We start from the raw sequence: 23,482 nt of genomic DNA, 5'->3' as shown, positions 1-23,482 counted from the left end.
CAATTTTCCACTAACCACCAACTTTACGTCTATTGCAGATGCAACTACGCTCAACGAAACCACTCTGCCCAGCAGAGGGTCATTTCGCGTTAGATGACCAGAAGTGCAGCTCGACATTCGTACGCTGCTTAGCTGGTGAAGGCCGAAGCGATGGCAGCCTTCAGCCGAACATGTACCGCTGCCCGAAGGGCTACGTCTACTGGGGCGTAAGCCGCCGCTGCGAACGGGTAGCGAAAATACCCGAATGTCAGAACGCACCTATGCAGGAGCGGTCCGAACTGCCGGTCGAATGGATCAACATTGGCAACCGGCGAAGAAGTTTGTTCTGAGCTTCTCTTCGGAAATACTCTGATGTGTGCAGAACGAAACCGATTAGTCAACGACCTTTCAGACGACAACGAGACGAGACGCACGCTTAGTTTGATAAGTTAGTTGTAGTGATTTTAGAAATATTCCACTAACTATCCTGTTACTACAGAAAAGCTGCCACCAACAGGACTGATAAAGTAACAATTATCCGCTGATCAATATTTCCACATCGAAAATTACTAATCCCAAAAGACACGAGCTTAGTACAAGAGAGATTTAAGTGACAATTGCGACATCTATCTAGTTCTAGTCAGAAAGATGTCATATTTTTATGAAACGCCACTTGAAAGCCATATATCCAAGATCCAAGACAATTCCAGAACGAGAAAGTAAGTCAATCTAACCCCCCGTATAGGTATTTATTACAAATGTAAATATCTGCTAGTGAAGGAGTGAAAATAGCATCTAGAATGTTTTCATAGGATTCAAATTTGTGCAACCACTATTCGCATCCAGTTCGTGACACATTTGTCTTGACGTGACTTGACAGCTGCGCACTGAGCAGTGATCAACAACAGTAACGGTGGCCATAATCTTTTCTTGCAAACGAGCCTCTCTTGCTCCGGTTGACGTCGAGCAAAAGAGAGATGATTTCATTGTTTTCGAGAAAGATGCCCCTAAACGTACAGTGGCACTGTGCATGAACTATTTGCGAATACTGTGTTAGGTTCGGAAACAATGTCCAGTAGTTAGTAAGTAAATATGGTAAAATAAATGTAATTTATTGTAAAAAAAATTGTTTTGTTTTGTTATCGCTCTGCAAGAAGGCCTGACTGTTTTCTGAAACAGTTAAAATGGTAATTAAATTGTTGAACTTCTCAGCAAGAAATTGAAGTCTGCCTTTCAGATGTAGGTTCAACAGGATGTTTATGATTAACGGGAACAAAATTAGTCTTAAATTACTGCTTTGCTGTTCTCCTTCTTCTTATCCACACCTGGTTAGATATCGCACCCATCAACACATGGTCCAGGACCAGTGGCTTTACTTCCCGTCGGAAGACGTAACCAGAGATTTATTCGCCTTATAAAAATGTCAACCATCTCGACTGGGATTGAACCCAAACACACTGGGGTGAAAAAGCAGTCACGCTTACTATTATACCACCGCCACCGTCTTGCTGTTCTCCGGATGTTATCCAGTATTTTACGCTGACCAAGGTAAGTAGAGAACGAGGTAGGTATCCTAGTCTGTCTATTCCACACATTACTGCACCATCTAAATTGAAAAAGTGCAAACAAGCGGGAAACAGATTACCAAAGTTACCACCAAGCCCGTTAATAGCCCATGATCTGAACGACAAGAAACTTTAGATACTATAGATTCCATAGATAAGCGGAGGCACAAAAAGTTGTTTTGGCAACGATGAAAAATAAAATTTAAAGATCTTACTGGCATCCGTGAAAAAAGTTCATGCCATCATAGAGCTCTTCGTTGTGCACTTTTGTTTTGTTTCGTGCGTAAAAAATCAAAATGAAGTGCAAAGCAAATCTTTGCAACAATTAATCGAAGAATGGTTTGCTTTATCTTTCCTTCTTCCGTTGTCCGCGAAATAAATCGGAATGTGGAGTGTGGAGAGCGTTTTGTGTTCATAATATTACAATACTTCTCCCTCAAACAACACCATGATGACGTCATGCTCGTTTGTAACTGACAGTTCGTTTGGCTACATTATACTTTTCCTCCGCTTATCTATGGAATCTATAGTATCTATACGAGAAACCAGCACCCCGGTGCGACAGGGTTACCTACACACAGCAGGATGAACTATAGAGTTCTCTACCACCGTTAGATTAGTGATCAGTTTCACTAATACATGCTTTTTGCTGGTTGAAAATAAAAAAAAATAAAACAGACCGCTGTCCGTCACAACACATTGAAAATTCGGCAGATTAATGGCAATGAAGGCAGCAAAAAATGTGTTCGCTAGGAGCCCTTCTTTTGTTTACGTTAACATCAAAATCATTGATATATTTGACGTTTCTTCTCGATATGATGCCGAAGTAGTGCTCTGCTCTATATGGAACTGAACTTTGAATTTAAAAATGAATCTTCTTCATTCCAGGATATTAAATTTCTACTTATTTTAAAAATTTTAATTTTGAATTAGAGCTTTTTTGATTTTAGAGTTCAATTATGCAGGGTAAATGCACCAGTATTGGCCATAGCTTCATATTTTGGCCATACTTCAGAAAAACAAGTGTCGGTTCTTTACATTTCCGTGACAATGGGAAGCATTTCTTCGGAAAAGTGCAAACAGATCGTGCACAAATGGTGCACTATCCCCAACATTTATCTGAGTCAATTGGGTTCTTTAATTTTGAAAAATATATATTTTATAATATATCATCTGAAAGAGCTTCGTTTTCTGAGCAGAGCGATATTTTTTTCGAACCCACACACTTTCATCTCGATTTTTAAATCAAGATTTAAAGTAAAATAATAACTGCACACTTAATTTAGCTCGGTAAAATCTCCAACAGCCGATTTCTTCGGCATTTACTTTTGCTGATATATCTGCAAAATATCTGTTTGTTAGCTGATATCTCAGCAAAATGATATTTGTTAGCTGAGTCTCGGCAATTGTTTTACTGAATCTCAGCAAAATAAATTGCAGAACTGATCGGCTGTTGGAATCTCGGCGAAAAAATTTAAGTGTGTGCACTGTTTGACACTAAACTGACACAATGACACCTCGCTCCCATACAAACTGACACCGAGGGACGCTAATAAGGTGATTTTTTCAAATGTAATCGTACTTATTTAAAATAGTTCCAGTGTACCAAAAATGATGAAATTTTGGGTTTGGGTTCCATTTTTAATGCAGATTACGAATATGCATTTACCTCAATACCTTTAAAGAACCCAATTAGCGAAATTGGAAGGTGTAAACATCGGAGCCGTTCGAAACGCGATTCGAAAGTATGGTGATGAAGCAACTTTCCAGGACTAGCAAAAATCTGGACGTAAACCGAACCCTGTTGATCAGAAAATCGAATCTGGACCGGAAAATCGTGCAAGCTTTCACTCGCAAGAAAAGAGCTACGGTTCGAGACGTGGCTAAAAAAGTAGGATCCTCAAAGAGTAACGTACACGGAGAACAAATTCGTTAAGTTAAGACAACAATCCTAATAGTTACTTTCACATGGAAAAATATTTTTGTTTGAAAGAAACCTATAGTTATTTCAACATTAGTTTTAACGGCAACTCAATCATATCTACCTAATAGATTCAACTGTTCATCTTATACTCAATTCAACAATAGCTATGATCAATTATAACAACCGTCAAATGTAATTTATTTATATATTTTTGGTTTCAAGTGATCATCATAAATCCACACACTTTTAGCTTGTGATGCGTAGAGCAGGCGATAAGATAGCTGGCTCTCACGCAGATGAACATGCTTCAAATCTAAGTTGAATATTCTAGTACACTTTTTATGATTTTGCAGTTGTGTTTTTGAGATCGATAAAGAAGAAAAACAAACTTCCTTAATATGTCGATAATGAAGAGCACTTCGTTCAATAAACATTGTAAAATTTTGCTTTTCTAACAACAGTTTTCTTGAATCAACTAAAACATAGTTGTATTTTGAAGTTTAACGTTTGTTCAGCTACTTAAAAATACAGTTGAGCCAACCGAGGAGCCAACTATGGACTATAGTTGTTGCCCTCTATTTATAGTCAAATCAACTATAGTTTCGGGTTATCTCTAAATCAATTGAACAATATAGTTATTTTGACCGGAAAAATAATTACGTCTGCTATAATTTGTTCTCCGTGTATAGCGGGCCAAGGCAAGCATGGGTCTAAAGACGTATAAGGAGCAGAAGAAGTCAAAGCGGAGTGAAAAACAAGCTGTATCCTTCAAGCCGATGGCTCGGAAGTTATACGACCAACTGCTGTGCGGAAAATCCGTGTGCGACCAGTAATTTGATCTATTGTAGTATATCCCGTGTTATTAGCTTAGTGCATGTCGTATTACCAACAATCAATACGAAACTAACGATTTTAAATTGGCTCACCACTTTAGTAGCCTATTGGTCCTAAGCAAACGATTAACCACCCTTTTGTTATGCGTTTTGCTCTATCCGCTGTTCCATCGTGGCCCTCTTCATTATGGGACACTGAACACTGTTTCTTTTCCTATCGGCTTACAATTATACGCATCGAAAAACAATATAATAAATGTTAAATGTACACAAAATCAGATAAGATTTGAATCCAAACGTCGGATAAACAAACAAATGCAATTTGTTTATAGGCTATAGCAACCGAACAAACAAACCATCGCTAGATATTTCATAAGTATTTCTTAAGTATTTATAAATATTCCCAGGTATCTATAGGTATATCGATAGAAATACAAAGTTTAGAGTGGGATGCCCCTAGGTTGAGCACGTTATTTCGGGACCTTCCAGTCTTATGGCGGTAAGCTCCAACTCGGATTAACTTTTAATACCGTCCCTGTTTGTATGATCTGAAAAATGTCTGCTCAGAGTTATGTTGATTAACTCTGATGTCAACATCAAACCAGCCGGACATTCTTGATCGGGATTTAATCCGAGGATAATACCGGTTGGAGCTTACCACCATTAGAGTTATCTCTATGGTATTACCTCTATGGTAATACCATAGAGATAACTCTAAGACAAGTAGGTCCCGAAGAAACGTGCTCAACTTTTTGGCTCACCTCTGGTACTATTTTCGGTCCCAAGCTTGTCGAATCACCCCTCGAACCATAGGAAAAACCAATAACCCCTCATTTTATCTGTCAAACTTTCATAGCGAATCAAAACAAATATTGCGTAGTACTAGCATTTCGACTAGAATGGGCTACGTTAATCGTTTGCTTGGGACCAATAGGCTAGTCAAGTAGTGAGCCAATTTAAAATCGTTAGTTTCGTATTGATTGTTGGTATTACTCCATCACTATTGAGAAATGATGAAGTATTCGATTCTTTTACATTTGTCATTCTCGCATTTATCGCTAGGAGCCGACTCTAATTGAAAGGTATCGCTATTTATACCCTTCGGAGTGTTGGAACACCCTCCAAAGGCGCGCCCCTTTGAAAGTCAAAATTGGATTCCTTAGCAACAAAAATAAGCAATGACACCGATAATGACCATGCATCAGAACCCTAGTCTTAACCATTTCAAACTAGGAAACAACGAATAGAAGATTAGGAATCACATAGATAAAGACTAACTAACTCATTTTTTTTTTCTTGTTTCAAGATCATCCTCGGTGGACAAAGTCTTGTCACTATCAACAAGGCATAAATAGAGGGGTTAGTGGATTTTCCTATGTTTCGAGGGGTGAATCGATTAGCTTGGGACCGAAGATAGTACCAGAGCTGAGCCAAAAAGTTGAGCACGTTTCTTCGGGACCAACTAGTCTTAGAGTTACCTCTATGCTAGAATGGTGTACGTTAATCGATTTGCTTGGGACCAATAGGCTAGTCAAGTAGTGAGCCAATTTAAATCGTTAGTTTCCACCGGTTGGTAATAAGCCTGAGTAGCTATGCAGTAGTTGAGCGTTTTTCGAAGGTCGTTTGACATTAATCACATACAAAGGACAGCCGACAAATAGCGGTGGGTGGACCGCACTATCTATAGTATAGCCGCTCACTCCTCGGGGATTCCTGAAAATTTGGATATTCTAAGGAGTGCGTTCAAAACATTTTAAATCCTTTATTAAATGAGAACAGTGCTCAACTTTGGATGTGTCTTGGCTAGTGTACGGCCGTTGGATCTACTCAACAGTATAAGGATTTAACTCATTTTCGTAAAAATGGGGTTACAACAAAGAGACGGATTTTTACCCAAATATGAACAAACGTAACTGTAAATGAGTAATCGTTACTCGTTTATTAGTAACCCGATTTTTAACGAAAATGAGTGAAATATGACTCATGCACTTTCAAGTTCGCTTCACCGGCCGTGTGTTACGCTACTTTAAAACTTCTCAAATTTGGGTAGAATCCATCAAAACTCAACCTTCTCCTCTTCTTCATTCCTTTATTTAACGTCAATGTCTGTTCCGCAATCTAGTGCCAATCATCGAAAGACATCGATTAATCATATCGTCAGGCCATTTTCCACAGAGCTGGTGCTGTGCCGCTGGTAGGATGTAATAAAAATCACCATATCGATATTGAGAGAAGTGGGAATAAATGGCTTTCGATGCATATTCAGGTCAAAAAAAAGTGAACGACTGCCTTAAGAAATCATTCATGGACTTTGTCGTTCACTTATTTCCCAGAAATTAATGTTAAACAAGCTACAATTCAATGAATATGATTTTTCCCCATACAGTTTTACTAGCCTTACTACCAGTCTCCAGGGAGTAAAATATTTCAAATTTAAGAGAGAAAATTCGCTTTTACGAGCTCTGTTTCTCAACATGTCATGTATTTTGATGACACTCTATTTGTGATTTCTCTCTCACAAACTACAAAATAGAGTACCTTGCATTGCAAGACATGTCCATTACTTCTATATATGCATTTAGATTAACATCCGAAGTTCCTTCTTTTTTAGATATTCTGCACAAAATATACTTTCTGCCCCACCTCAAAACGGCGGGAAATCCTGTTAGGGACGGGGCTTAGAATTATTTTTTGTGCAGAATATGTTAAAAAAGGAGGGACTTCGGATGTATTTTTGTGCAGAATATGTAAAAAAGGAAGAACTTCGGATTTTAATGTAACTGCATATATAGAGGCACCATAAATGTTTTGACCGCACTGCCCTCTGTTAACAAATACCGGAACTAAGTGTATCCGTAATTTCTGATAGATGTCACCAGTAAAACAGAAGAGACATCGGAAGGAAAATTAACGCAGAAGCATGGTAACATGATTAATTGCCATCCATTGACGGCAATCGAATGTGCAGGCAGCTTCCACACCTGCATAGGATATCATAAAGAGCCTGAATTTATAAAGAGACGACATGTCAAAATTGGAACAACCGATTATCTGTCAAAGTCATAGGAAAAGTCATTCCAATCGAGCAGAAGACCTGTCAAATGGATAAGGTGTCGTCTCTTTATAAAATCAGGCTCTTTAGGATATCACACCCATTCAACACACATGGGCCAGGACCAACGGCTTTACTTCCCTTCCGAAGGAAGACGTGACCAGAGATTTTTATGCCTAAAAACGACATGAATCCGACAAGGGGGGAGGTGGCTGTCAAATACGAACAATCGTCGCCTACCTCGCATAACTGGTTCCAAACGTAAACAAGCCATAAGAAACCTACAGCGTTTGTTTACGTTTGGAACCAGTTTCATACAAGATGATCAGTAGGCTGATTTGACAGCACGTCCCCCGCCCCAGGAATCCGATCAATGTTGTTCATTTGTCAACTTGTCATTCCCAACATGTCGCTGAGTAACTCCAGTTTTTATTAACACTGTGTAACAAACAATTCCGTGAGAGAAAACTAAATAGCATTACAAATTTACTCAATCACTGATTAAGATTGAACAGCCCTGGATACACACGACCGATGAGACTACCTCTGAAAGAAAGTCACTTACACGGTGTTTCGTGAAAACCCATTTATGGGTAAAAAAATACCCATTTTTAAACCATGTATGCAGCTGTCAAAAAATGGGGGAAATTTGAAATCATAAAATGGGTGAAAAAATACCCATTTAAAGAATCAGTTCACGGTTGAATAATGGGTAAATTTTTTACCCACTAATGGGTGAAAAAACACTTCGAAATTTCATCGTCTCATTTCCGTCACCGATTCATTGGGAATGCAAACAGTTAAGGCCCAAACGCAATATGGACGGAAGCGGAACGGAAACGGAAAGTTTGACAGTTGTCACAAATGACAACAAGTTTTCAATTCGGTATTATAGTATTTCGTATAAAATTTGAGCGGAACATCTGCAATTATTTTCAATGTATTAGAAAGTTTTTTACATCAACGAGCGCTTGCATTCTCCATTTGCAAAAATGGGTATTTTTCACCCATTTTACGGTAAACACAATTTAAGAAAATGGGTGAAAAAACACCCATTTTTTGACAGACCACCCATTTACCCATTTATGAGTAAACCAGTGTTTACCCATTAAATGAGGAGGGGCACTTTTAGCGGAAATGGGTATTTTTATACCCATTAATGGGTTTTCGCGAAACACCGTGTATACTCGTTGTACGAGAAATTTCTGTAAAAGTAAGTCACTTAGCGCTGAGTAACCTACGTTTAAGAAATTGATCATACAACATACACAGTTAGTTTTCCCAATATTTTGCAAAGATTTGCACAACCGAGTGCTCGGCAACACATTTATTGAGATCTCAGCAAACATTACGTTTGTTTGCTGAGATTTAGTGAAACATTTTCCGAGACTCACCAGCCAAACGTCGCTAAATTGTGTAGTAAAATCACAGGTAAAAATGAGTCTCATTCTCTGAGCTAGTCAGTTCACTCAGAATGAGCACTCACGAATCATAAAATCGCTGATTATAGCTCACAGAAAACGAAATTTACAGGTTTTTGTGTCAAACACATACTTCACAACCTCTTCTAGTAACTTACAAGTACAAAACATCATTATAACATTTAATGAGTTCTAAATCCGGTAAAACATTTTTTTTTCTTTCGAATGAGTGACCTGCGTTTGTAGAAATGTCTCAAACAACTGAGTAAAAGTGGCTATATTCATCTCTCTCTCTCTCTCCCTGAGCTAGTCTCATCGGCCGTGCACTTCTTACGATTTTGAGTGAAATCCGACTCAATTTTGAGTTTATTTAATTGGCCATGTCTGCACGGTAAGAAAAAAGTACCCAAAATTGAGTTCCTTTCACTCATCACGTGGCTTCCGTGGGGCTAGGTAAAATTAAGTTAAAGAAGAAAACTCAATTTTGAGTAATCCTGATCGTTGACCAATTTGACAAAAAAATAATAAAACGGAGCAGACTGGAACCGAACCATGGACGTTGAGATTACGGGGCCCGTGTGTTGACCAGTCGTCTATCAACGCTTGTAAAACTGAAAAGGTTAAAGGCGCATAAGAGCAACCTCAATGAAAATAAACTTATATTTGAGTTCATTTATTATTACTCAACAGTTAAGTAAATTTTAACCAACGCCGCTTTTCTGATTCACTCAACGGCGGACCTCAAATGATAGAACCCAACGTTGAGTTTTTTTAAACTTAATTTTGAGTATTTTTTTCTTGCCGTGTGGATAACGTTGAATCTGGTATAAAAATTCAAGCTTCACTAAAAACGAATCTATTCAGAAAGTAAGTAACTTTTACTCATTCGCATATAAAAATTTCTTAAAGAGTACACGTTATTTCAAAACTACCAAAATTAGCGTAGAATTCACCCAAATCGGTCGAAACTGAACCTACCCAAATTTGGTTAAACTATGTTGGGAGTGACATGATGACAAATTAACAACGTCGATGTAGTCCATTTGTCAACTTGTCACTCCCAACACAGTTTACCCATTTTTGGGTAGGTTCAGTACTTATCGATCTGGGTGGATTCTACCCAAAATAGAGAAGTTTTGAAATAGCGTGTACACTGAAAACAAATCTCCTCAGAGAGTCCTAGAGCACTCAAATTTGGCCAATAGTTGCTCTGAAACCACAGGAGTGGAACTTCGGATCCGAAAGTGGCTCCACTAGTCATTTGCGAACACTAGCGCACCTAGCGGTAGAAGGCATCTTCTGCCTGCAGTTAAGATAGGCAGCATGCTATGATAGTGTGAGTGCACATAGAAAGCCCGTGTGGAACGCTACCACAACACATCGCTTGTTGAGCAGAAAAACGAACCATTTTTGTTTCACCGATTTGTTTGCACTTCTCCTTCTGTTCTGCGCTGAAACACAATGTATCCACATGCCAAAAGTGAGCTCTCAATGACATTGTTTACCCCCTGACGATAATAGGTTAAGGTATTGCCTAGAGTCGGTGTATAATGAGTCACGCCAAGAGAAAAACAGTTGAACTCGCATCACGGTTTTCGGAAGATTCCCATTCTTTTCACTTGGCAACAGAGGACTTCTACAACAACTTCAAATGACTTCTAGCGAGCGAAAAAATATTGCGGCTGTAGTAAATCATTATATCAGTGATTTTGTCAAATTATCTTAACAAAAAATAGTAGAAATTCTTATTACTAATCATTACCGAGCGTATCCCATGACAATTTAACGCTCACTGCGTGTTTATGCTCATTTCTTCGATTATATTTTATATTTTATTGCAATACCTTTCGTGGACCTTTCATAGCATCGCAATGTTTATTTATTTTGCACGATAGGTAGCCGGTTTGACAGTTCAATAGGTAGACTTGGCTTCACTCTTGGCGTGACTCATTATACACCGACTCTAGTATTGCCTATATCATAATAAATTCTATGTGAGTAAGCAAATATATTTCATTGGACACATAAGGTTCAGGTTAGTGTTGCAATTCCTAATTATACAATTACATGAAACTTATGTGAAATTCACTGGTTATGAGATTTGTTTTATGAGTGTACACTTTAAAAAAAGCTCCATACGAATGAGTAACAAATATTCTTAACTGAATAAAAGTGAATCACTCTCTGAGTTAGTTTCGTTTTCAGTGTTCGCACATAAGCTTTTCATCGATACACTGGATAAAAGCTCCTTACTCATTCCGTACCATCTGTTGATCAAAATGAAAGGCAGACTTTTATCCATAGATAATGTATCATTATCCGCAAAGGGCGTATTGTGTTGGATAGTTTTTGGAATTTATTGAAACGTTTTTTCAAGATTTTTATATGTTTTCCGGGTTATATATGAACCTAATGATAAATAAATTGAAGAAATTCATATTCTCTACTGATAAGCTCAGGTTATTCGTATTAATTATATGTATTGATTAATTTGTATTTCAAAACAAACGACATTAATTTTAGTCCATTTATGTTTCATCTGCCAATTTTATCTACTCACATAACCACACTAATATCCGACATGGTACATGCGCAACTTCGCTATACGAATGTTTGTGTGATATCACGCCACCAATAAACTTTCCATTCATTTAATACACATTGCACCATCCATTCTCCAGTCAGTCTGCGCTGATTCTCGGTCGAATTCTATGGTGAACAAGGATCGTTGAAACTGCTGAAATTTACCGTCGCGCACTCCTGCGTGGTGTTTTGATTGTTCGTTTGCATAGATAGTGTTTTCGTTAAGTTTAAGAAACTGAAAATTGAATTATAATTCCTCACGTGCTTGGCAGTGAAACATGTTAACATTGAGCAAATAGTGGAAAAATCAGCTGCTCAGGAATAAAAAGAGTGCTTGTGGTAGAATTTTACACTCATCAAAACATTGTCGTCACCCTTTCAATATATATAAACGCCGGCAAGGCAAGGTTGCCAGATTTAAAGAATAATTGGGGACTGCAAAAACATCTCGATTTGGCAAAATTTGGTTTGATTGCTACCGTTACATTCCTCGTAAAAACATTCAGTGCAGGACATCGCATTTTTTTTTTTTCATTACGAAAAAGTATTAAAAGCTGTAACTTTAGCGGATGTCTATGAAATTTTCTGAAATATTTGGCTGCTGGTTGGTCAAACAATTGAGATTCACCGGTACATGGCCTCATTATGGAAGTCGAAATGACGATTTTTTCATACAAGCGTTCATACAAAAAAATGCTACGTTTCGATTTTTGCAATAAGGCCTGATAATGATAATGGGATCTTAGTACCCACACACCAAAAAATTATGATTTTAATGGTGATGTAAATATCCATGCATGCTAAAATTAAAGCATGTAAACCTGCTTTTCACGTAAACTAGCAACTTGCAAGAAATATTGTATACAAAGATGGATGGTTGTATGCAATATTTAGAATATTCCATTAAATTACTCATAAATGTACACGATCTGTGATGTGAATTTGTATGATATGTGACGCTTCATTTATGTACATCATAGCACAAACGAAGTGACAGACGACTAACTGGCGAAGAAATCCATTTAAATAATGTGGTTCACTGTAATAGAATTTTCTTGGAAGCTTGTGCCATCATCCACCAGATGAGTTAGTTTTTTTGTTTTGATTTGAACAAAGTTGATTTTGTGTACAATAATTCTTTGACAGTGTGCAAAGAGTGCGTATCATTTTGTCATTTTTTTATGCATTTCAGTTTAGAGTAGAGTGAAAGAAATAGAACCAAAACATTCTAGTACAATCCATTAGTAGTGTTGCCATGTGGTACAAGCCAGTAGTAGTGGTGTTGTCATGTGGTACACTGAAAAATTGCAATAGCAGGTTAGTCACCAAAGTTTTCGAGCCGCTCCGTCTGTCACTTCGTTTGTGATCATAGTGACAGAAATTTACACTACTTTTTCGAACTGTGCAGTGTCACCACCAAAAAACCGACATGAATGACCATATGACTACTGACATCTGGCTCCGAGTTCGCGGGAAATATTTAGCTAAGCCATGAAACCCGCATGCAAAAGTTATGAATTGGTTCGTGTCTGATCCATTCGGGACAAATTAGTTTTATATAGATCAAAAAATCCTATGGTTTTGACAGTTCAGATCACTGCACATTTAAATGGTCCGCTTACGATTTTCGGGCATTAGTAAGGATTAAGTGTCATGTCGGTTTGTCGGTGGTGTCACCATAACCATAACACATAATTATTCAAATTAAAAGTGTTCTATTTTCTAAGTGCATTATTATATTTGCCATTCGACTGTTTTAACCTCTTTGGACCATTATACCACAGACAAACAGACGTAACTCTTCATTGTGTATCTTCGTTCATGCATTTAACGGTTGATTTGAATATTATCAGTTACGCGAACTACTCGCCGCAGCGCTGGCATCGAATCACTTTGACGTTTCTATACATTCTATAGAACTTTTATGCAATATTATTTGCGAGCTAGCGAGCAAGCTTGTTTTCCGCGAGAAGCCCGAGAGATGTCGTTACTGAGGTCATATGTTTTGAGATACTATGTTTTCAAGAAAAACTGTTTCAAAGAGTTACGTCTGTTTGTCTGTGATTATACCATTTGTCCACACTACCTTGTGTGTTCCTTCAAATTATTTGATATTTCGTCCATTCGACTTTGTGTCCCTCTTTGGATCGATGTATATGAATTTTTGATCTTATTTGGGTCATACAACCTTTTGTCAATCTATGGGCTATTCGATCTTCTGTCCCTCTTTGAACCAATCGACCTATTGTCCCTTTTTTATCATTCGACCATTTCCCTAATAAAAAAATACCATAAACGAACGATAACACAAATAATAGAACTATTCCATAAATGGTTTGGATGATACATCGAACACGTCGTTAATAGTACGTTCAGACAACAAAGTTAAAACATGTTATAACGCTATCTTGATAGTGGTTTCTGTGTTGAAATTATTTGACAGCCGTTATAACATGTTATAACTGCTCAGTCTGGACAGCGCTTAAAACGCTGTCCAGACTGGAGAGTTATAACATGTTATAACGGTTGTCAAATAATTGCAACACAGAAACCACCATCAAGATAGCGCTATAACATGTTATAACTCTGTAGTCTGAACGTACTATAAGCAAAATAACCATAACAATTTTATTAGGGTTGTCCAACCGGTCAGCCCTTTCAAATTGTTTGATTATTTATGAAGAGCCCTTATATTTGAAATGACAGTTTCATATTCAACTAGTGATGTCCGATTTTTATTCGAATAATCGATTAACTAAACGAAAAGTAAAATATTTGTTATCGGTTCTATCATGCCAGATAAGCATCAACATCTCCAGAGGATCATCATTCATCGTTTCTAACATGATGTGCACTCTCATTAGTGGAAAAATGACAGCACAGTGAACTAATAATAATGGATTAGTTGCTAATCGAGTAATTAAATGGGACATCTCTGATTTTGGTGTGATTGTTTTGATATAAAAAGAGCGCTAAATTTCAACTCTACCTAGGGGGCAAAATAACCACAAAAACACCTTGCATACGGGGGTATTCATTGGATGAAATGGTCCGTGAAAAAGGAAAGTTTTTTCTTCCGTCTGTTTCATCTTAGTATTCTTCTTTGATTTGTCCCCCTCTCATTCGACATTTTGACCCCCTTCTCACCATTCGATCTTTTGTCATTGACGTTGTGCCTATCGACCATTTGTCCCGTAACGGTTCCTATTTGAGCCATTCGACCTTATGTCCCATTTTGACCATTTGTCCAATCAACCTTTTATCCATTCAACCTTTTGTCATCCAACGTTTTGTCTTTCGCGAGGTCTTTCGACCATTTGTCCCGCAACCGTTCCCCTTCGGACCATTTGCTTTTTTGTCCCTCTTTGGGACATTCAACTTTTGATCCCTCTTTGGGCCGTTTGACCTTTTGTCCATCCGACCTTATTGTGTGAACGTTTATTCATTATCAATTAAACACTAGCCTACTATATAAGTCACTGTCGACTTCTATTCAGCAAACACATTGCGCTTCGGTTTCGTTCATGCTTGACTCGTTGAAGTAGTTTTGTAAAGCCATCTGTAAGATCCTCATCAGTCTTGACGTAATTCAGGTACCGCAATGAACTGTGACGAACGGCAGGCGAGTAGGTTTCATCGTAGTCCACCCCCTTTCGCTGCGAGTATCCCTTGATCATCAAGCGGGCCTTGTGCCGATCGACGTTTCCATTGGCATCGTGCTTCGTATTCAATACCCGCATGCATTTGCTAGCCACTCTGCCTTCCGGTATCTCCAACAAGTCTAAATCATGGTCTACAAAACCCTTATAAAACCATAATATATTAGGTATTGGGAGGTATTGTTGTTGATCAGCGCGTCGTATTCCTCTCTTATAACCATTTTCCAGCGTTTGGAGTTCTCTTGCGACAATGCCTCCTGGTGCGTCACCGGGTCATGGTCACTCATCCTGGCTCGAGTAGCGGATTCCGTAGTTCCGCTGAATTACGTAATTCCGCTGACCCTAGTTGTAAATGGACAAAATGTCAAAAGAAGTTTCGATCACATAAAGTTGGAGTGTTCAGTAGCTATTATCTGTCAAAGTACTGTTCATGTTATAAAGAAGGAGTCAACCTCGGATTGAGAAATAACTTTCAAGCACTTTCTGCTTCGAAAGACTACTCATGTTTTTAAGAAGGAGTTAGTTCTAAGAAAGAGAAATAACATTTGATAACGAATTTTTCAGATAGTTAGCTAAAAGTGATTTGAACAATTGAGCAGTTCAACCATAGAGGTAACTCTAAGACCAGAAGGTCCCGAAGAAACGAGCTCAACTTTTTGGCTCAGCTCTGGTACTATCTTCGGTCCCAAGCTAATCGATTCACCCCTCGAAACACAGGAAAATCCACTAACCCCTCATTTTATCTGTCAGACTTTCATAGCGAATCAAAACAAACATAGTGTAATATTGGAATTTATATTAGAATGGGGTACGTTAGTCGATTTGCTTGGGACCAATAGGCTAGTCAAGTAGTGAGCCAATTTAAAATCGTTAGTACCGTTGGTAATACGGCGCCTTAACTGACTAGGCTATCTGAGGCCTTCTGCCTGAAGATTACCTGAGTTTTGTCTAAAAACGTAAAATTTACACAGTGTGCACCGAAAAATTGAACTTTTTTTTTCGAATATTCATATGATTTTAGGTTTCGCATGATGTGTTTTAGGCCGCATAAAGTTTGACTCAAAACCAGCCAGTCCATTCCTCTCTCGTACTAGACCCTCTCTAGCATAAACTATTTCTCACAATTTTCATCGATTCGATAATTTACCGTTGCAAAATGTATCAATCAATAAATGTCTAAAATTATTAAAATTAAATGTCTAAAATTTGTAGATCTAGATACCTACCCATCTGGCAACCTGAATCGGCGCGTTTATTTTCCATAACAAACTGTCAAAGGTTCTCCCGTTCTCTCGCTCCGTAAAAGAGTAGACATTTTACGCACAGAGAGGATAAAAATAAAGATATTCAAACGCGAGCAGCGAGAGAATGACGGCGAGAGTAGAAAAATAATAGACAGGAAAATTGCATTCGCATCGTCAAGTCAAAAGTCTGTCGGTCGCTCGATCGGTCGGGTGTTCTGGTTAGTGAAACTTACGTAATTTTCGCGACAGGATTGGGATTTCTCTAGATTCCCTCTTCTGATTGAAATTCAAATTCAGTTTTCAAGATAAAATACCACTATCAGTGCAGTGTGAAAATCGGTGAATGATTAGGTGTGGTAACTAGTGCAGTGAACGAATGTGCGAAAAATCGATTCAAAAGTGACGAAATAAAACAGAGAAGAGCCACTTCCTGTCCACCAAACCGAATAAGGCTGGAATTGCAGTGCCCATTGGAGAGAAATCGATTTTGGTGCTGTAACGTGGTCACGTAATAAGGCGGAAAGGAAAGCCCAAGTGTCTGCATTTCGAAGCTAGTTTAATCAGAACGGAAAAATGCTCGCAGTCTGTAAAAGTGGCGGTCTGCTCGTTAGCAGTTTGCAAAGGTCAGTAATGCACAGTTCATTGAACCATTTTAGTTTGCTTCATTGTACATACATCTATTTTTGATCTGATTCATGCTCTCACACCCCCACCATTGGTATGACACCGAGGTATCAGGAAGAAATCTGATGCCAAGGATAAAAATATTTCACAGTGTTCAAATTTAGCATCTAATTGGATGGATCATACATTTTAGCTGGCTGCTACACTGAGTCAGAGATAAATGCACCTATCACGAGAGGAGAGGCTTTCCTTGTTCTCACCCTTCTCTGGGTTGCATAGACTCTCAGCTCTCTTACGCGCACCTGCAGAAAATCGGTGAGAGCGCTTGAGAGAGTGTTGTTTGCCAGATAAAGGTATGCACTTTTCGATCCAAAACAACAACAAACATCGGTGCCCTTTCACTGACACTGTCGTTGTTTAAGGGTTAGTGTTTATCTTCAGAAACCGCATGATTTATTTCCATACCATAATTCATTTCTAACCCATGCAGTTTTTGAACATGATTCCTATTAAACAGTTGCGAATTTGGGGGAGGTACTCGAGTGGTGCATAGGGCCAACACCAAAGCCTTGATCTGAGCCCGACGCCATCCCGACCAACCGTTCGTGAAACTTCTTCAAAGTTATTTATACAGAAATAAAGATGAATGTCGGCAATTCTTTACTTTAAATTTTCTATGATTTCGATGTATACATTTAAAAATCTTAATTGATCGATACTAACATTTAAGATTATGTCTTCATCAGTCATATGATAGTAATCTCTAAAGGTGCCATACTAAATTTCTTTTAATTTCGATATGTCACATGGACTTTAGTATTCTTTTTAAATATTCATCAATAAATATTTAAATACTGATATCATCGTCACTATGAACTTTGACAAAGAACAACAAAGATTGCCATCAATGCACATTTATAATCTCCTTGTTATCGATTTGCATCGCTGGTTAAAGAGAGTTCGAGACACACCAGGTGACAGATGGCAATGTTTATATTATGTATCGACATATTCGGCATTTCATCGAAAGAAGCAATCTGCCGGTAAATGAACGAGAAGACCGAGGAGAAGACCGATGGCCACGACGCAGCAAATGTTTACCACTGTAGTTCTTCAAGTTTACGTCTATATATTTAATAACCCGTGATAGCATGCGTGGTGGGATTCTCGGCATTTGGAAACCAATGAGGAAAATTGATACCTTTTTGACCTCTATTACACCTACATGGCTGACTGGTTGATGGTTATGACAAATAAATTTATATAAATATTGAATTCATGTATGAAAAGATTTACAGAAATTTCAATACACCACATACTAGAATGTGTTTGCCTGTCGTTGATAAGCTCATCAACAGCAGCCGTGGACCCGAGGATTAGCAATCAACAACGAAATCAGTACTACACCCCAGATGGCATGGGATCGAAACTAGAAATTATGCAGATAAAAAAAATCACTAATAAAATCAGCAGTTGAGTATCGATATTTTGATTTTACAACAGAAATCGATATTTTGATCTGGCAACACAATCGATATTTCAACATTGGTAACGATTGGTAGCAGTATTTTGAGAAAGATCTTTATAAACGATTCACGATTAGACTTTTAGTATCTTTACAATTATTCATGAAATGGTGACGATCGCTATCGATTTTTCTTATGAATGGCTTTGAAGATCGATGTATAGAAAATTAAAGAAAATTAACGAAATGGTTGGTCGGGATGAGCGTCTGGTTTCTACCACAGCTGTGATGTACTGCTGGATACGTTTTGGAATTGGCGTTGACGGCGACTCTGTAGCTCTTTACTCCTATGAGAAAATCCATAAGCAAACGTCAGACTGTGCGTGAAACATGGCGGCCTTTGTACTATCCTTTCACTCCATCAAAAATTCCCATAAGAAACTGTCTATATTTGCTGGAAGAGCAAATTTTTCGACGGTGCCGTCAACGCCAATTTCTGATGATATCGACTTCTGATCAGTGCTGATAAAAATCATTTCTTCTACACTCAACTTAGCTTAAAATAAAAACAACCTTAACAGATAGACTAACTACCTACCTGCATGAATTTGAACTTTGACATAATAGCCAGCGTTGCCAGATATACCGATTTATCGGTATTTATACCGATTTTCAAACTAGATACCGATATACAGATAAGGTTCCACAGAATACCGATTTTTAAGATTTTTTACCGATTTATACCGTTTTTTTTTTTAATAATCAAAATTATTTGCCCGCGATCGATTTTCAGAGAAAAATTTTGTGAGAGACTTGTATCTTTTTGAACACCTAATATTTTTTTAGCCTTCAAAATTCTAAACAATAATCTCTAAAGATGCCTTATGCTTGATACTCTTTCGACTAATGTTTGCATTCCTCACCGTTTTTGGCTACACGCAGAAAAATTTATCGTTGAAACAAACATATTTGAGGTAAATTTAAACGTATACTCAGTTTGTTCTGGCCACAAAAATAAACAAGGTTTATTTCAAACGTATTCCATGTTTGAAGTCATGTGATAATAATGTTTAAAATAAAAATAATGTTACGTTTATTTTAAAAAATTTCGTGTTGAAAATAAACGTGAATATTTTTGTTTGGTTTGACAACTATACGAACAAAAATAAATATGTTTATTTTAAACATCCTTCTTATGTTTGAAAGAAACATACTTAATTTTAAATTATATTAGCATTAAGGATAAAGCAAAAAAAATGGATTGCAAAGATATGAAAAAACGAACTGCAGACAGGGCATCTAAACTCCTGCTCTTTTTCGGGTGCGATTAAGGGTGGGCTGTGGATGTTGGGGTCTTGGTGCGAGATGCGGAGACCCGTCGTGGTGAGTGTCCGGAGGTTCCAGTTCAGTAAAACCAGTGAAACTTTGTGATATTAGCGTCGTTTTGTCGTTTCTAACGCTGATCTTCATACCGGCCTCTTTATACGTTCGGTGTTGAAGGAGGGGCCGCCCCGGTTGATCCGGAATAGATTCGAAATCCATTTAGGATTTTCGTTTTTCTTCCGACGTCAGTTGTGGAGGAGGATGATACAGGGATTGGCTTCAGAAACGACAGAGTGACGTCAATACTGTGGGGTTCTTCCGGTTTTATCGAGCTGGAACTTTGTTAAGACACTAGGTGTGCCGTTTTCAGTTGATTGGCAAAGCTGGGGCAATTTTTTTCCCAATATAAACAAGAAGGGAAAAAAGGCAGGGCACGCTAAAAATCGTTTACCCAAATTCTAAATTGTTGAAATAAACATGCTTTTGACTTTAATTCAAACGTATATATTTTTGTAGCAAACATGTTTTTAATTTATTTTGAATTATTCATATGTTTATATAATAAACATTTATATTTTTGATTTAAATGAACAAAATTCGGTTCCGTGTACCCATCAATCGAGAAATAGTCGATTGCTCTGCTCTTTCCAGTAATTCCTAGGGAATCGAGAAATATATTTTAAACATTAATTAACTTCCGGAAGTTTTTATTCATTTTAAAACTTCCTGAAGTTTCATCCACCTTTCCCTGGAATTTTCTTCCACCTTACCTTGGAAGCTTCTTCAGCCTTCGCTCAAACGATTCTTTTATCTTCTCCCGCCAGCTTTTTTTTTTAACTTTCCCGGAGCTTCAAGGATGCTTTCAGATTTTTATTGCGGATCCACACTCGCTGCAGGCACATTTAAGTCGTTCTGAAACTTCAGAAAAGTCCAGACTTTTGTGTAAGTTTCGATAAATTAAAGACAGTTTTATTAATTTCTCTTAAAATTCGAAAACCCAGAAATTTCAGAAAAGTCCAGTGAACTTAAGGAAACATCATAAATATTTTGAAAACTTCACAAGTCCAAAGAACTTCAGGGTAACTTATTGGTTTTCAGGAACTTTAGTGAAGCTCAGAGAGCATCAGGACAGATCAATTATTTCAATGAAATTGCTGAAATTATAAAGGAGTTCCGAGAAACTCAGACAATTTCCGAAAACTTCAGCAATGTCCATGTAAATTTAGGAAACGTAAAGGAAGTTACATGAACATTAGATCATTGTGAGAACATTTTATGGGAAGTTCTATGTTTTTTAATGGCAGTGTCGATACATTTAAAAAAATAAAAAAAAAATCGGGAAGATCAGAGAACTTCAATACTTATGTTATAATAAATTCAAGAAAATTGTGAGAGCACTTAAGAGATTTCGTAATCTTCAAAAAAATCCAGAGACCTTCTAAAATAATTAGAGATATTCCAGTAGTTTTATTACAATCAGGGAAGTTTGCTTCGAAGATGACCAGAGAACTCCAAAACAGCCCCTAGTTTCCGGAAAAATACAAGAACTTTTAAGGAATTTCGAGGAATTATGGAATATTCCTATATAAGTGTATTTCAGGAATGTTCTGAAAACTTCAGGGAAATTTCTGAGTCTTCAGGGATGTTTTTTGAATATCAGAAAATTTTTCTGGATCATTGGATCATAATTGAAAAATTTTCTGTATCCCCCAGGAATCTCTTTCTTCCGGAATAATGTCCTTGTTTCTTTCGACTGTTCCGTAAATGCTCTGGCTTCCGAATTTCTTCAGATGTTTGTTTCAATCTACCTTAGGAAGTTTCTGCCAGCGTCTCCAGGAAGTTTATTTCGTCTTCTCAAGGAAGTTCAATTAATTCTCCAAGAAATTTCTTTCCTCTTCTTCTGGAAGTTTGACCATAAGTTAAAGTTTTTTTTTTATTCGACTTCTTTTGGAAGGTTTTTCCAAGCTTCGTCTGGCTTTCCCCGAAAATGGCTACGTCTGGAAATTTACTTCCGGTTTCCGAAACTTTTCTGGCTTCCTTTGGATGTGACATTCGATTTTTTTTTCCGATAGTTTATTTAAATTTTCGCCACAACTTTCTCAATTCGTGTCAGCTTTTCTCGAACTTCATCCAGGAGAGCTTCTTTCGTATTTCTCTGGATATTTTTTCAGCTCCATTCAGAAGCTAATTCAAACATTCCCCGGTGCTTTCTTCCGGAATTTTTCGATCACAGTTCAGAAGCTAAAATGTTGCTTTGATTAACGGCTTTCTCAGTCTTAAAACAATGCAACGACTACGATGTAATCTGCCCGACATTTCCGCCATAGATTGTGGCTTTTTTCAAGGGAAAATATTTTTTGTCGTTATTGCCAGTAGTTAAGTCATTGTTGTGGCTGATTTTCCATATTTTGGTTTCATTTAATGATATTTAATCGAAAAACAAAACAGTGCTTAGTGACCATTTTGATCACCACTTAAGGACAACAAAAATTTTAAAAATTTAATTAAAAAAAATAAAGAGTTTTTTAAGACTGAGAAAGCCGTCAAACAAAGCAATTCCCCTCAAATCCCAGTCGTTATCATCGTTAAAATTTTCGCTTTCAAAAACGGCAAAAATAGAAAATTTAAAAAAATAGTAAATAGGCGAGTAAATAGGTACCGATAAATGCCGATTTTAAAATACCTTTGATATCGATAAGTTTTAAAACAATCTGGCAACGCTGATAATAGCATTGACATAACAGTTTTTCTTCGTTCGTGACTGGATGTTCATTATCGCCTCTGTGGTTGTCAATATTAATATTCGTCTTCATAATGATTATTTTCATTTTACACAAATATAGTGCTGAAGAACGTGTCGTGTTAGTTTTTACGGACAGGTCGATGGCAAATTGCTGAATTGATGATAACAGGCATATAACATTTGATAACGGCACAAAAGCATTTGTAAACAAACTTTCTAAGGCCCTTTACACGCGAACCAAAGTACGCCCACGCAAACCAACAACATCATCGGATAGGGGAAACTATCACCTTTCCGAAAGTGGTATTGGTTTGCGTGGGTGTGCTTTGGTTCGCGTGTAAAGGGCCTTAGAAAGTTTGTTTACAAATGCTTTTGTGCCGTTATCAAATGTTATGCCTGATAATATCTAGGTTTTTGGCTTTGGGGTCGACAATATTCAAAATAATCATTTTGTTCAAAATGAACTTGATTATTTTGCTTTCGGGGACCGCTTCTGATTATGACAATTTTGAATTGGATAACCATGCACTGGTGAATATCAACAAACGTGTATTAGGTTTTGCACCGTCGGGGTTAACCTCAATCTGATGACAGTTTAGTGGTACTGTTTACGTGAACTTAGTCGATTTTTTCTTGGGTGGATTTTCTCGATAATTTTTCAGACTGCAGTGAGATGTAAACCACATTTCTGCAATGTTCACGAGCAAAATCCTTGCAACGCGCTGTTCCTCGACAATTTTCAAGTTAAAATTCGGAAATCTTAGAATTTTTTTTTTCGAAAAAACGACTAAGTGCTTGTAAACAGTACCACTGAACTGTCAAAAAGGTTCAGCCGATTAACACTGAGTTCATTCGTGACGTCACGCTGCAGTACCTAATTCGTTGATATATAATGAACTCATTTGTTCATTTCTCTCGTACGTAACAGCGAAGATTTTCAAAACTACATCTACACTGGGTTGAAGCACTAACCTTTGCTTGAGATATTAATGATAAAAAGAGGCACTGCTTCCGATGACTTCGACGGTCGAGCTTAGCATTCGAGATCCAGTTGTGAATTGATTATG

The 23,482-nt window shown here is 37.5% G+C and overlaps 2 protein-coding genes across 2 annotated transcripts in view; both read left to right on the top strand.

Moving 5' to 3' along the window:
• Positions 1-992, top strand: part of LOC135696882 (mucin-19-like) — an 81,307-nt gene extending 80,315 nt beyond the window's left edge. The window contains exon 5 of the mRNA XM_065216425.1: positions 39-992. Coding sequence (XP_065072497.1) covers positions 39-329 — 291 coding nt within the window. The 3' untranslated portion in view covers positions 330-992. The remainder of the gene's footprint in view (positions 1-38) is intronic.
• A 15,431-nt stretch (positions 993-16,423) lies between these two features.
• P5CDh1 (delta-1-Pyrroline-5-carboxylate dehydrogenase 1) overlaps positions 16,424-23,482 on the top strand; it is a 35,288-nt gene continuing 28,229 nt past the window's right edge. Inside the window, exon 1 of the mRNA XM_065239769.1 lies at positions 16,424-16,883. Within this exon, the coding sequence (XP_065095841.1) occupies positions 16,834-16,883 (50 nt within the window). The 5' untranslated portion in view covers positions 16,424-16,833. The remainder of the gene's footprint in view (positions 16,884-23,482) is intronic.

This window comes from Ochlerotatus camptorhynchus, unplaced genomic scaffold (genome assembly GCF_037179485.1).
Source record: "Ochlerotatus camptorhynchus isolate MF236.1 unplaced genomic scaffold, CSIRO-AGI_Acam_v1.1 ptg000062l, whole genome shotgun sequence".
Lineage (NCBI taxonomy): Eukaryota > Metazoa > Arthropoda > Insecta > Diptera > Culicidae > Ochlerotatus > Ochlerotatus camptorhynchus.
This window is presented reverse-complemented; position numbering and strand designations above follow the sequence as displayed.